This window comes from Oncorhynchus tshawytscha, linkage group LG19 (genome assembly GCF_018296145.1).
Source record: "Oncorhynchus tshawytscha isolate Ot180627B linkage group LG19, Otsh_v2.0, whole genome shotgun sequence".
Classification (NCBI taxonomy): Eukaryota; Metazoa; Chordata; class Actinopteri; order Salmoniformes; family Salmonidae; genus Oncorhynchus; species Oncorhynchus tshawytscha.
Window position 1 is genome coordinate 37,192,342 of NC_056447.1, and position 14,666 is coordinate 37,207,007.

General features: G+C 45.0%; 1 protein-coding gene across 2 annotated transcripts in view; it reads left to right on the forward strand.

Annotated features, from left to right (window-relative positions):
- Window positions 1-14,666, forward strand: part of banp (BTG3 associated nuclear protein) — a 71,904-nt gene that overhangs the window by 30,468 nt on the left and 26,770 nt on the right. For both annotated transcript variants that reach the window (XM_024379763.2, XM_024379764.2), the window contains exon 11: window positions 824-868. In XM_024379763.2, the coding sequence (XP_024235531.1) occupies window positions 824-868 (45 nt within the window). The remainder of the gene's footprint in view (window positions 1-823; window positions 869-14,666) is intronic.

Consider the following 14,666-nt stretch of genomic DNA (forward strand, 5'->3'; position numbering starts at 1 on the left):
TGGCTTGACTCTATGAGAATCTGACCCAAAACCACACCAAGTGTCTGAGAAAGAATTCTCTGCCTCAGCATCATAGTTAAACATTTTGTTTAATAAGATGTGGGGGGGAGAGAGATTTTATTTCAAGGCGCCACTGCACGCACACACACACACACACACACACACACACACACACACACTCTTGAGTAGACACATACATACGCTCATATATACACACAAACTTGAATATACACACAGACACGTGCACACACACACACAATGGAATACTCACTCATGCACAAAAGCATACCTAAACTCACACAAACAAATAAATAAACACTGGCACTCATGAAAATAGGGCTGACACACTGACCAGGTATTCTTAAAGAGGTTCTTAACCTGTACAAGCAAGGAGTAGCGAGAAGGAGAGAGCAAGAGAGACGGAGGAAGAAAAGCTCCAAAAGCCTTTCTCTCTTTCATTTTGACAGAAATGTTTTTGCTGTTGTCTCTCCTTCCCAATCAATGATCTTGTTTGTTTTGGGAGTTCATAGCTTAGCAACAAAATCCCACTTCTCCCAATTGCCACTCAGTGTGTGGAACAGGGCACTCCTCATCAAAGCCATTGGCATGTTGGAGAAGGAAATCAGGCTATTTGGGAGAGATTACTATGCTGCCTGTCCATATGGCAGCTGAGACGGCATTGGATATGTATGAAATACAATTACAAACTAAAATAGCGCAGAGGGAATGAATGGGGCTTATTTGGGCTTGTTTTTAATGTGGTGTTGCTAATGTCATGTGACTGTGATGCTGTCTGATTGATCTCGCTCTCTCTCTCGCTCAGGGGAACCTTCAGATCCACCAGGTGCATGTTGGGCAGGATGGACAGGTAAGTCCCTTCACTCCCGACAGTAACTCTCCCCTCAGGTTTTACCCCCAAATTTCTTCACAGAAAATATTTGCCATGAAACACGAACTAGCGGTTGTTATTGGATGAGTCCATGTTGCCCATCCCTGTTTCAGGTCGTTTTGTTCTGTTTGGTGCCTAACAGAACAAAATGACTCATGGAGGTTTAGTTTAGTTCCCACAAATTCTTCATTACTTCTGGGTTACCTCCATGTGCTGGTCCTCCTCTTTCCTGTGGATCCTTCAAACACACATAGAGAGGAGCTACAGCATTTATCCATCCCTGTCTGATCTTTCTCTCTCTCGAATGTCTTTCTTTCTCTCTCAAATGTCTTTCTCTCCTTCCCTCTCTCTCTCACTTACCCAGCCTCTCTCGCTGTCTGTCTCACATGCTTTCTCTCCATCCCTCTCTCTCTCACTTACCCAGCCTCTCTCGCTGTCTGTCTCACATGCTTTCTCAACTTCCTGTCAGTCTCTCCCCTCTGTCCATCACTCCCTTCTCTCTTTGTGGGTAGAGGAATGGATGGTGTGTTTGGTGCCGAGGGCCCTGTTCTTCCTGTTTCTGTTCTTCCTGTTTCTCTGTTCTTTCCTCTGGGATCAAATAGAGACTCCTGATCAAAGCACAAGGGCTGTGTGATGATCACAGATCACACATCACAGATGGGCGCTGTGCAGACCAGGCATTATTTCATATTCATGATCTCGTTGCGATCGTCTAGAAGCCTGGCCGTAGAGGAAGTGTCTCACTCTCTGTCTCTCGCTCCCTAGACTTTTTTTCTCTCACGTGTGTGTGTGTGTGTGTGTGTGTGTGTGTGTGTACAGGACCGATTGTGTGAAGTTAAGTCTTTCTCAGCTTATGAGAACTGATTTTATTAAACCCAAGCTATTTTTAAGCCAATTAGCTCACCCCTTATTCCAAGGTGCTCTCTGTGTTTGGAGAGGAGCGAGAGTTTGGTAAGGAACTCCAACAGTCATACCAACTCCAAACTCTAGACTAGAGTTAATGGCCCTAGGGCTGCCAATGGTACTTTCCACAATATGGTAGTTTATCAGTTATCAACTGATATTCAACTCCAGCTGTTTTCAGTATCTCCATAACTCCTTGAACTCAGTGACTCTCAAATGACTGTAAGTTGAAGTCTAGCCTTGTTGACTTTGAAGGCAAATGCACTAACACATCTGGGACCAGGCTAGCTTGGATCAAGAGTTATTGGATCCATTTGTTTGTTCTAGACAGGGCCTCATTGTGAGTCTCTGTAATGACACCTGTGTGTGTTTGTGCGTGTGGCATGGTTTTGGTTTGTATTAGATCTGCATTTCAAGCGGCATTGTTTTTTACATGTGTTCTCATTTCCACAGATTAGGTATTTGTCCCTTACCCCTTTACAGAAACACACACACACACACACAAACACACACATCCTCAGATGAACCGGTCATGGAGTCCGGTGGGCGTGATGGCACAGCAGCATTCCGGACTGTTTATCTTTTGTATCTTGGCTCCGGTTACGACTCTGTTCTGGTTCTGATTTTGAAGCCTCCTTAACCCAAGTTCTACAGTAGTTTTACAACCCTGTTTCCGATGTTATTCAGCAATAACCTGTTATTAACTCTTAGGCTTTCTGCCAGTACGTCTCACTTGTCAGGATAGGGCTAGTTCCTCATCGGTTTGACTATCAAACGCGCACACACACACACGCTCACACTCATCCACCACCACGGCATGTAGTCTAGCGGTTAAGAGCGTTGGGCCAGTAACCGAAAGGTCGCTGGTTTGAAATCCTGTGCTGGCAAGGTGGAAAAATCTGCCGTTCTGCCCTTGAGCAAGGCAGTTAACCCCCAACAACAACTGCTCCCTGGGCGCTGATGACGCAGACGTCGATTAAGGCAGCCCCCCACACCTCTGATTAAGAGGGGTTGGGTTAAATGCAGAAGGCACATTTCAGTTGAGTGCATTCAGTTGTGCAGTTGACTAGGTATCCCCCTTTCCCACCCACACACCGCAACACACACCCCCACACACTCCTCTGTAAGCCTGATGTATAACACCAACTCCTGCCGTTAACCCTAGATCCTGCCATACTATCTCCTCTGAAGAGCAGAGTGTGTGTTAGAGCTTGGGTTGCAAAATAAAAAAGTTATCTTATAACAGTGAACCTTTTTTGTGGGATACACATAAGGCAATTTTAGGTTTTGTGGCATATTTTGGTTAAACTTCCCCAATTCATTGGAATTGCAACCCTCTGCATGCACAGTGCATCCTTCCATCACATGTGCAGTGCGTTCTTCCATCACATGTACAGCTGATTCTCAAGATCTTGCACACTAATGAGATGCTATTGACTCCACACTACTACACTGTCTGAGCCAAGGACTACATGCTTTCTGGTAAGTTTTGATTACAATACTGGGTGGGGTGAATATATTTTATATGACATACATGATTTTTTGTTAACTAGTAAATAGTAGCCTACAGCAGTGTGTTTAAATCATTTCTAACTTGTTAACAATTTCTGCTTGTTAGTTTTTGCTACCATGTGGGTTTTAGCTTGCTTGAGACTGCTGAGGAGTGTTAATTCACCTGTTTTCCATACATGTTTCATTTTAAAACCATTTATCTTACAAGGAGTTGTTTAATCTAACTGCTTAACTGTTTATCTGTACATGGAATTGTATTTGGGAGTTTTTGACACTTTTCCCCCCTACTCTTTATAGGAAAATGCCACGGGCACTATCTGATGTGTGGAGACATTTCACTGCAGCTAATGTAGATGGAAAAGCTGTGTACATTTGCAAATACTGTGCCAAATCATATGTGAAGACTGCAACAAAGATGCAGAATCATCTGGCCAAGCGAATAAAGTCTCCACAGCACTCACAACAAGCAACCTCTGACAAAAGTCCCTCTACTCCTATTCAAGGTGAAAATTATGAATCAGACACCTTATCAATAGCAACAGCTCATGGTCCTCCCGGAATCAGATGTTTTTTTTGACTCAATGGAGGAACGTAGTCAGAGATGCTGATGAATGTCTTGCTCGAGCTGTGTATGCAACTGGTTCACCTCTGATGCTCACAGGCAATGTGTATTGGAAGAGATTTCTGAATATTCTTCGCCCAGCATACACCCCTCCAACCAGACATGCTTTATCCACTCATTTGCTGGATGCAGAGTTCAAGTGAAGGTCAAGCAAGTCATAGAGATAGCAGACTGTAGTGCAAACATCTCTGATGGGTGATCGAATATTTGTGGGTAAGGAATAATTAACTACATCTCCACCCCTCAACCAGTATTCTACAAGAGCACAGACACGAGGGACAACAGACACACCGGTCTTTACATTGCAGATGAGCTGAAGGCAGTCGTCAATGACCTTGGACCACAGAAGGTATTTGCACTGGTGACAGACAATGCTGCGAACATGAAGGCTGCTTGGTCTAAAGTGGAGGAGTCCTACCCTCACATCACACCCATTGGCTGTGCTGCTAATGCATTGAATCTGCTCCTCAAAGACATCATGGTACTGAAAACAATGGATACACTCTACAAGAGAGCCAAGGAAATGGTTAGGTATGTGAAGGGTCATCAAGTTATAGCAGCAATCTACCTCACCAAGCAAAGCGAGAAGAATAAGAGCACCACATTGAAGCTGCCCAGCAACACCCGTTGGAGTGGTGTCTTCATGTTTGACAGTCTCCTGGAGGGGAAGGGGTCTCTCATATCACAGTCTGCCGATATGGACTGCCCCATCAATAGGATCCTCCTGGATGTATTTTGGGAGCGTGGTAAGCAGCCTGAAACCTATAGCAGTAGCCATTGCAGTGATTGAGGGAGACAATGCCATCCTGTCTGATGTTCAGACTGCTTGCAGATGTAAGAGGAGAAATCCGTACTACCCTGCCCACTTCACTGTTGCTCCAAGCAGAGGAAACTGCAGTTCTGGAATACATCAAAAAGTGTGAAGACTTCTGCCTAAAGCCCATACACGCTGCAGCGTACATGTTGAACCCCAAGTATACTGGCAAGAGCATCCTGTCTGGAGCAGAGATCAACAGGGCCTATGGTGTCATCACTACCATGTCTCGCCACCTTGGCCTGGATGAGGGCAAGGTTCTTGGCAGTCTGGTGAAATACACTTCCAAGCAAGGGCTTTGGGATGGAGATGCAATATGGCAGTCGTGCCAACATATCTCATCAGCCACCTGGTGAATGGGACTTTGTTGAATTGAGGCTCTTTTCCCTGTTGCCTCCATCATCCTCCAAATCCCACCAACATCAGCCACCTCAGAGTGCAACTGGTCCTTGTTTGGGAACACAAACACCAAATCATATAACAGGCTGACCAATACAAGGGTTGAAACATTGGGGGCCATCTGGGCAAATCTGAGTCTTTTTGAGCCTGACAATGAGCCATCCTCAACAAGATAAGTTCTCAGAGTCTGATGTTCAAGAGGTGAATATTGAGGAGGTCCAGGGAGAAGACATGGAACCCTGAAAGGAAGACAACCAAAGCTTTAGTGTCTAGACTATCATTTAACAGATGTATGTTGAAAATGTTTTTGAGATGCGATGGATCATTCAATATTCCCTTTCTTTTGTTGTTTAGTGAAATCATCCCATGTGAAGAGTCAACTCCATTTAATTTATGTTCAATTTGTAACTAAATAGTTTTTTATATTATTTTTGGAAGGATTTAATCATTTTCAAATATGTTTACTTATGATAAGGTTAAACCTTTGTTTCTTGTGGAGCAATAGAGCAGGAGTGGTAGAGATACTCTGAATGATCATCCATGAAAAGCCAACTGACATTTACTCTTGAGGTGCTGACCTGTTGCACCCTCAACAACCACTGTGCTTATTATTATTCGACCATGCTGGTCATCTATGAAGATTTGAACATCCTGGCCATGTTCTGTTATAATCTCCACCCGGCACAGCCAGAAGAGGACTGGCCACCCCTCATAGCCTGGTTCCTCTCTAGGTTTCTTCCTAGGTTCTGGCCTTTCTAGGGAGTTTTTCTGAGCAACTGTGCTTCTACATCTGCATTGCGTGGTGTTTGGGGTTTTAGGCTGGGTTTCTGTACAGCACTTTGACATCAGCTGATGTAAGAAGGGCTTCATAAATATATTTGATTGATTGATTTCTGTCTCCGTATGGTAAGTATATCCAATGCAAAAAACATCTAAGTTGAAATGCTATTAATATTAATTTGCATATATTTCCATTATTTCCCATATTCCCGTTAATTCCCATATATTCCCGTTAATTCCTATGGAAAGTTTCCACCTTTGAATATTCCCCAAAATGTGCAACCCTAGTTAGATTTAAGTGTCCCTCCCAGTGCCAGAGTGTCGCTGACTAGGGTTGTGTCCCAAATGGCACCCTATCCTCTACGATATAGAGTACTACTTTTGACCAGAACCCTGTAAGCCCTGCTCAAAGGTAGTGCACTACATAGGGAATAGGGTGCCATTTGGGAGGCACACTAGCTGTGTATAGGGACTTAACGAGACAGGACCTCTATCCCCCTGGCAGAACATGAGACCCTCGTCCAATAAAGACCCACTCTTTTCTTTTCCCACTTAACTTTATAGGTCCTATTTTGATTGTGTCTGTAAAATGATATGAGGCCAGTGCCAAAACAAACACACACTGACTTATTCTTCTAACCTTATGTCCCATGTCTGGCTTTTCACACACACACACACACACACACACACACACACACACACACAGATATGGACACACACACACACAGTGACTCAAGGGTATCTTCCCCTCCTTGCTAGTGTGTTTTCCCAGGGAGTGAGACAGGAATAGCACTAGCTGACTCTGTCAGTATTGTTCTCATATGAGCCTGGTGTGTTTTTATGTGTGACTGATTGCTTTGAACGTTGATGCAACCCAGATCAGATTAAAGGATACACACACACACACACACACGGAGAAAGGCACAGAGGAACGGAGCATGAAGTTGTTTCACTTCTGACTTATGAGTCACTTACTTATAAGTGAAGTCAGGTTTGTCAGATTAACTCGATTTGATTGCATCCCGGATTGTGTTCTGTTCATTGTGCGTTGGTAATGATGATTACTCTAACATGGTGAGAGCACAGCACACATTGCCAAAAGACCAAGGCACTGCATCTCAGTGCTCGAGGCGTCACTACAGACCCTGGTTTGATTCCAGGCTATATCACAACCGGCTGTGATTGGAAGTCCCATAGGGCGGCGCACAATTGGCCCATTGTTGTCCGGGTTTGGCCGGGGTAGGCTGTCATTGTAAATAAGAATTTGTTCTTAACTGACTTGCCTAGTTAAATAAAGGTGAAATAAATAAATAATAAATGAATCTACTACAATATACAAGGCCTGTTTCTGAGTACGTAGGCTACAGCTACACTTAATATCTGTGTGATGTCATTGTTGCTCCAGTGCAGTAGGATACTGCTCACTCAGGCTATGTTAGTGTAGCCTATATCACACTGCTGGAAGACCTCCACATCTCCTCCCTCCCTCCCTCTCTCTCTCTTATCCGGGGCTCTCCTCTTCCCTTTTGGTTATAGATTGGGCCAGTCTATCAGGCAGCAGGGTGCTTCCTTCTGCAACGCTCACTACCTCTCGTCACAGCTGCAGACTGCTGCCCCCTAGTGACGGGATGGTTGATGAGTGTGTGAGGGTGATGTGTGTGAGGGTGGTGGGAGGAGGGTGGGTGCGTATGTGTGTGGTGGCGGGGATGCTATGTTTCATGTGGTGACTGGTGTTTCTGTGGCAGTGGGATCCACTGTGGTCGCTTGGGAGATTGTGGCTTGTGTAAGGGGTGTGTATTCTTGGTCCAGACAGAGCAGTTGTATTATAGGCCTGTGTCATTGCAGTGTTGTGTGTTTACATACTGGGGTTATGACTCCCTGTTAGAGGTCTGCAGGCTAGTTGATGGGTGAGGGTGGAAGAAGGGCTTTGGGGTTAAAGGGGAACAGAGAGAGGGGAAGACAGCAATAAGACAGCTTTAGCTAAACAGAGAGTTTAAAAAGCTGAGTGGGATGCAGACTGACCCCCATGTCTGCTCCCTCCTTGTCCTCTACCCTTCTGTGACGGTACAAAGTCTCCGGACATTTACTGCTTGTAAAGGTACAGTGGCACGGTATAAAACTCACTGTGTGTGTGTTGGTCTGTGCGCTTGTATGTGTGTGTATCCCTCGTATTGGAGAGGGAAAGAAATTCTTGAAAAGATGTTCATGCTGACACTGAGGGGAAATAGAGAGTTAGGCAGAACTCTGTGTCACGCACACACAGAGCTAGATACGAACACACGATACCCGATACCTGTGTGGAACTCCTCACTCTCTCTCACACACACACACACACACACACACACACACACACACACACACACACACACACACACACACACATATATAAAAGGAGTGACAGTAAGTGCACCTGCTATATGGTCATACAGTTGAAGTCGGAAGTTTACATACACTTAGGTTGGAGTCATTAAAACTCATTTTTAAACCACTCCACAAATTTCTTGATAACAAACTATAGTTTTGGCAAGTCTGTTAGGACATTTACTTTGTGCATGACACAAGTAATTTTTCCAACAATTGTTTACAGACAGATTATTTCACTTATAATTCACTGTATCACTAAGTTGACTGTGCCTTTTAAACAGCTTGGAAAATTCCAGAAAATGATGTCATGGCTTTAGAAGCTTCTGATAGGCTAATTGACATCATTTGAGTCAATTGGGGGTGTACCTGTGGATGTATTTCAAGGCCTACCTTCAAGCTCAGTGCCTCTTTCTTTTACATCATGGGGAAATCAAAAGAAATCAGCCAAGAGCTCAGAAAAAACATTGTAGACCTTTACAAGTCTGGTTCATCCTTGGGAGCAATTTCCAAGCACCTGAAGGTACCATGTTCATCTATACAAACAATAGGACGCAAGTATAAACACCATGGGACCACACAGCCGTCATGCCGCTCAGGAAGGAGACGTGTTCTGTCTCCTAGAGATGAACGTACTTTGTTGCGAAAAGTGCAAATCAATCACAGAACAACAGCAAAGGACCTTGTGAAGATTCTGGAGGAAACAGGTACAAAAGTATCTATATCCACAGTAAAACGAGTCCTATATCGACATAACCTGAAAGGCCGCTCAGCAAGGAAGAAGCCACCGCTCCAAAACCGCCATAAAATGCCAGACTATGGTTTGCAACTGCACATGGGGACAAAGATCGTACTTTTTTGAGAAATGTCCTTTGGTCTGATGAAACAAAAATAGAACTGTTTAGCCATAATGACAAATATCTTTCGAGGAAAAAGGGTGAGGCTTGCAAGCCTAAGAACCCCATCCCAACTGTGACGCACAGGGGTGGCAGCATCATGTTGTGGGGGTGCTTTGCTGCAGGAGGGACTGGTGCACTTCACAAAATAGATGGCATCATGAGGCTGGAAAATTATGTGGATATATTGAAGAAACATCTCAAGACATCAGTCAGGAAGTTAAAGCTTTGTCGCAAATGTGTCTTCCAAATGAGCAATGACCCCAAGCATACTTCCAAAGTTGTGGCAAAATGGCACAAGGACAACAAAATCAAGGTATGGGAGTTGCCATCACAAAGCCCAGACATCAATCCTATAGAAAATTTGTGGGCAGAACTCATCATCACCCAGTGCCTGGGCTTACCTCCACTGTACCCGCACCCCACCATACCCCTGTCTGCGCATTATGCCCTGAATATATTCTACCATGCCCAGAAATCTGCTCCTTTTATTCTCTGTCCCCAACGCTCTAGGCGACCAGTTTTGATAGCCTTTAGCCGCACCCTCATACTACTCCTCCTCTGTTCCGCGGGTGATGTGGAGGTAAACCCAGGCCCTGCATGTCCCCAGGCACCCTCATTTGTTGACTTCTGTGATCGAAAAAGCCTTGGTTTCATGCATGTCAACATCAGAAGCCTCCTCCCTAAGTTTGTTTTACTCACTGCTTTAGCACACTCTGCTTACCCTGATGTCCTTGCCGTGTCTGAATCCTGGCTCAGGAAGGCCACCAAAAATTCAGAGATTTCCATACCCAACTATAACATCTTCCGTCAAGATAGAACTGCCAAAGGGGGAGGAGTTGCAGTCTACTGCAGAGAGAGCCTGCAACGTAATGTCATACTTTCCAGGTCCATACCCAAACAGTTCGAACTACTAATTTTAAAAATTACTCTCTCCAGAAATAAGTCTCTCACTGTTGCCGCCTGCTAGCGACCCCCCCCTCAGCTCCCAGCTGTGCCCTGGACACCATTTGTGAATTGATCGCCCCCCATCTAGCTTCAGAGTTTGTTCTGTTAGGTGACCTAAACTGGGATATGCTTAACACCCCGGCAATCCTACAATCTAAGCTAGATGCCCTCAATCTCACACAAATCATCAAGGAACCCACCAGGTACAACCCCAAATCTGTAAACAAGGGCACCCTCATAGACGTCATCCTGACCAACTGGCCCTCCAAATACACCTCCGCTGTCTTCAACCAGGATCTCAGCGATCACTGCCTCATTACCTGTAAATGCTACGGAGCCGCAGTCAAACGACCACCCCTCATCACTGTCAAACACTCCCTAAAACACTTCTGTGAGCAGGCCTTTCTAATCGACCTGGCCGGGGTATCCTGGAAGGACATTGACCTCATCCCGTCAGTTGAGGATGCTTGGTCATTCTTAAAAAGTAACTTCCTCACCATTTTAGATAAGCATGCTCCGTTCAAATAATGCAGAACTAAGAACAGATATAGCCCTTGGTTCACTCCAGACCTGACTGCCCTCGACCAGCACAAAAACATCCTGTGGCGGACTGCAATAGCATCGAATAGTCCCCGCGATATGCAAATGTTCAGGGAAGTCAGGAACCAATACACACAGTCAGTCAGGAAAGCTAAGGCCAGCTTCTTCAGGCAGAAATTTGCATCCTGTAGCTCCAACTCCAAAAGTTCTGGGACACTGTGAAGTCCATGGAGAACAAGAGCACCTCCTCCCAGCTGCCCACTGCACTGAGGCTAGGTAACACGGTCACCACCGACTAATCCATGATTTTCGAAAACTTCAACAAGCATTTCTCAACGGCTGGCCATGCCTTCCGCCTGGCTACTCCAACCTCAGCCAACAGCTCCGCCCAAGCCTCTCCAGGTTCTCCTTTACCCAAACCCAGATAGCAGATGTTCTGAAAGAGCTGCAAAACCTGGACCCGTACAAATCGGCTGGGCTTGACAATCTGGACCCTCTATTTCTGAAACTACCCGCCGCCATTGTCGCAACCCCTATTACCAGCCTGTTCAACCTCTCTTTCATATCGTCTGAGATCCCCAAGCATTGGAAAGCTGCCGCAGTCATCCCCCTCTTCAAAGGGGGAGACACCCTGGACCCAAACTGTTACAGACCTATATCCATCCTGCCCTGCCTATCTAAGGTCTTCGAAAGCCAAGTCAACAAACAGGTCACTGACCATCTCGAATCCCACCGTACCTTCTCCGCTGTGCAATCTGGTTTCCGAACCGGTCACGGGTGCACCTCAGCCACACTCAAGGTACTAAACGATATCTCTGTTGCCTGTGATTGGAACGAATTGCAAAAATCGCTGAAGTTGGAGACTTATCTCCCTCACCAACTTCAAACATCTGCTATCTGAGCAGCTAACCGATCGCTGCAGCTGTACATAGTCTATCGGTAAATAGCCCACCCATTTTTACCTACCTCATCCCCATACTGTTTTTATTTATTTACTTTTCTGCTCTTTTGCACACCAATATCTCTACCTGTACATGACCATCTGATCATTTATCACTCCAGTGTTAATCTGCAAAATTGTAATTATTCGCATACCTCCTCATGCCTTTTGCACACAATGTATATAGACTCTTTTTTTCCAACTGTGTTATTGACTTGTTAATTGTTTACTCCATGTGTAACTCTGTGTTGTCTGTTCACACTGCTATGCTTTATCTTGGCCAGGTCGCAGTTGCAAATGAGAACTTGTTCTCAACTAGCCTACCTGGTTAAATAAAGGTGAAATAAATCAAAATAAAAAACTGAAAAAGGGTGTGTGAGCAAGGAGGCCTACAAACCTGACTCTGTTACACCAGCTCTGTCAGGAGGAATGGGCCAAAATCCACCCAACTTATCTTTGAAGGCTACCCGAAATGTTTGACCCAAGTTAAACAATTTAAAGGCAATGCTACCAAATACTAATCGAGTGTATGTAAACTTCTGACCCACTGGAAATGTGATGAAAGAAATAAAAGCTGAAATAAATCATTCTCTCTACTACTATTCTGACATTTCACATTCTTAAAATAAAGTGGTGATCCTAACTGACCTAAGACAGAGCATTTTTACAAGGATTAAATGTCAGGAATTGTGAAAATCTGATATTAAATGCATTTGGCTAAGGTGTATGTAAAGTTCTGACTTCAACTGTGTTTGTATGCATTCCTTAAGTGATACTGAGGTGACCCACTTGGTGTTCAGGCAGGAGGAAGTGGCTTTGAAACCCCACATCCTCTCTTCCTGTCTTTTGCTCTCCCCCTTCCATGCAACCTCCGGTAGAGCCCTCGGGCCAGGCCTCATCCTGTCAGGCAGATGTTGCATAACACCTGGAACGTCCTGAGGTTCAACTGTTGTGTTCTTGTGGATAAGCAGTGTGGGAACCGGGTCAGGGAACTCAATGGTCCCAGCCGGGCCGGACGGCTCAGTTTGTCCTGGAGTGGGTCAAGAACCCCAAGCCCCTCTCACTTCCCCAGGCCTGTCTGTCAGTCAGGGGCTTTAATCACCAGAGAGTGGGAGGGAGGGAAAGGGAGCAGTAGAAGTGGATGGGAGGGGGGGTGCAGAGTAAGTGATGGGGAGGATGGGACAGGTGGAGTTAGTGACAAAGAAAGGAACAAGTGGAGGTAGAGTACAGAGTAAGAGAGAGAGAGAGGGAGGGAGAGAGGGAGGGTGGATGGGACAGATAGAGGGACTATTAGAGGTAGAGGGATGAGAAAAGGGAGAAGCAGTACCATATTGTTGCAGGGCTCTTTGGAGCTCAGCTCCCTCTGCTTCTAACACTGGAGTTCTGGGATGGACTGCACTTAGCTCATTTCCCAGAGAACATAAGTAAAGCACCAGGAGATTGCACTTGAACAAGTAAATGCCATTGGCAGCGTGGTGTGTGTGACACTGACCATACCAAGCACTCATTGCAGGCATTTTGCTGTTATTGTTCAGTTTGATAATTAGCCTTTACTAGAGAAATGTGAAGTTTGAAATGAAATACATTTGCTAATGTTTATGGGACTGGTGGTGGTGGAAAGGATAGTAATAAAAGAACAGTGGTGCACAATGTTTTAAACTTATTGTTGAGGCAATTTATCACAATATACATTTTTGTCCAGCACTACCATCGCTCTACTGTTCCTGATGTCTAACACACAGAGCAGATGCTGGGGAGGTCTACAGGGTTAAGAACATAGAACACTCCGGATCGAACCGCTGGACCACAGCCGCAATTTTTATTTAATCGTCCTATTTCTCCCTGTCCAAGAATGTTGTTGATAATATCATGGGAGGGCTTGTTGAGTGTTTTGGGATCCAAAATGGAGGAGAGAGAGAGTGAATGGAGAAGACAGGCAGCGGCTCCCCCCGTAAATTACATCCACAAGGGGAGTGGAAAGCGAGTGAGAGTTGCATACTTGGAAACAGTGATGTACATACTGAAAGATGTATGTTTTGTATCCCTGTTTAGTGTTTGTGTAATGCATGTTAGTGGTGTAGGATTTAAAGCTTGTGCTATTAAAGAGGTTCACATTTCAAAGGAGCAGTGTTTTAATAGGGAGTCTGCACTGTCTCCTATAGACCTATGGCATTATAGGAGGAAGATAAGGGGCTTTCTTCTCAGATCACAGATCATTCTGTAGATATCCAAGATCAAATATGGAGATCACAGATTGCATGTCAAAATGTGTCTGTCTACTATCTAGATGGTGTATGCTTTGCCTTGCTGTGTAAGTGTTGGTGTTCGTGTGTGTGTGTGTGTGTGTGTGTGTGTGTGTATATGAGAGAGTGAGTGAGTGAGGAATGGATAGTAAAGAGGTTCTCTATGTCCCTTGTAGTGGTACTTTATGCCCCTAGTAGTGTGTCTGGGCAGATAAGATCTGCGGAGCCTGCCTGGTTCCCTGGTAGTGTGTTAACAAGAACAAGATGTCTCTGGTAACAACTTCACTGTGCCTGGAGCATCACTACCACACCAGACCTCCAGACTCCTGCTGGGTTTGAGCCCACAGCTACCCCAGGAAGATGCACCACAGCAGGGCTTAGAGAGGGATGGAGAGTCTCTAATTATACCCTATTCCCCATTTTTGGGGGGGTTAATTGTAGCTACCACTTAAGTCAACAATTTCCTCAGTCTCCCATTGACATCAATTCATGAATAAGGGAAAATGTGACACAAAGTTGTCTGTAGGCAAGTAGTGACAGCATGCAGAATAATTTGTTGTGTACTTTTGTCGCAGCTAGGAGGTAGCATGAGAAGCATCGTCCCAAAAAATGAATGTAATCCATTGTACCGATATTACCAAAGCTGCATTGCAAGCCGAAACCTCAAAAACACTTCCAGTGGGCCACAGTCCACTGCTGCTAAATTTATACAGGGGAAACACTGACTTCAAACTAAGTTTTGTAGCGTTAATATTCAAGAAGAATCTGTCCATGTTTTCTTTTCAGTGAGAATGTTGTTATTTTTTGCATCAAGCCACC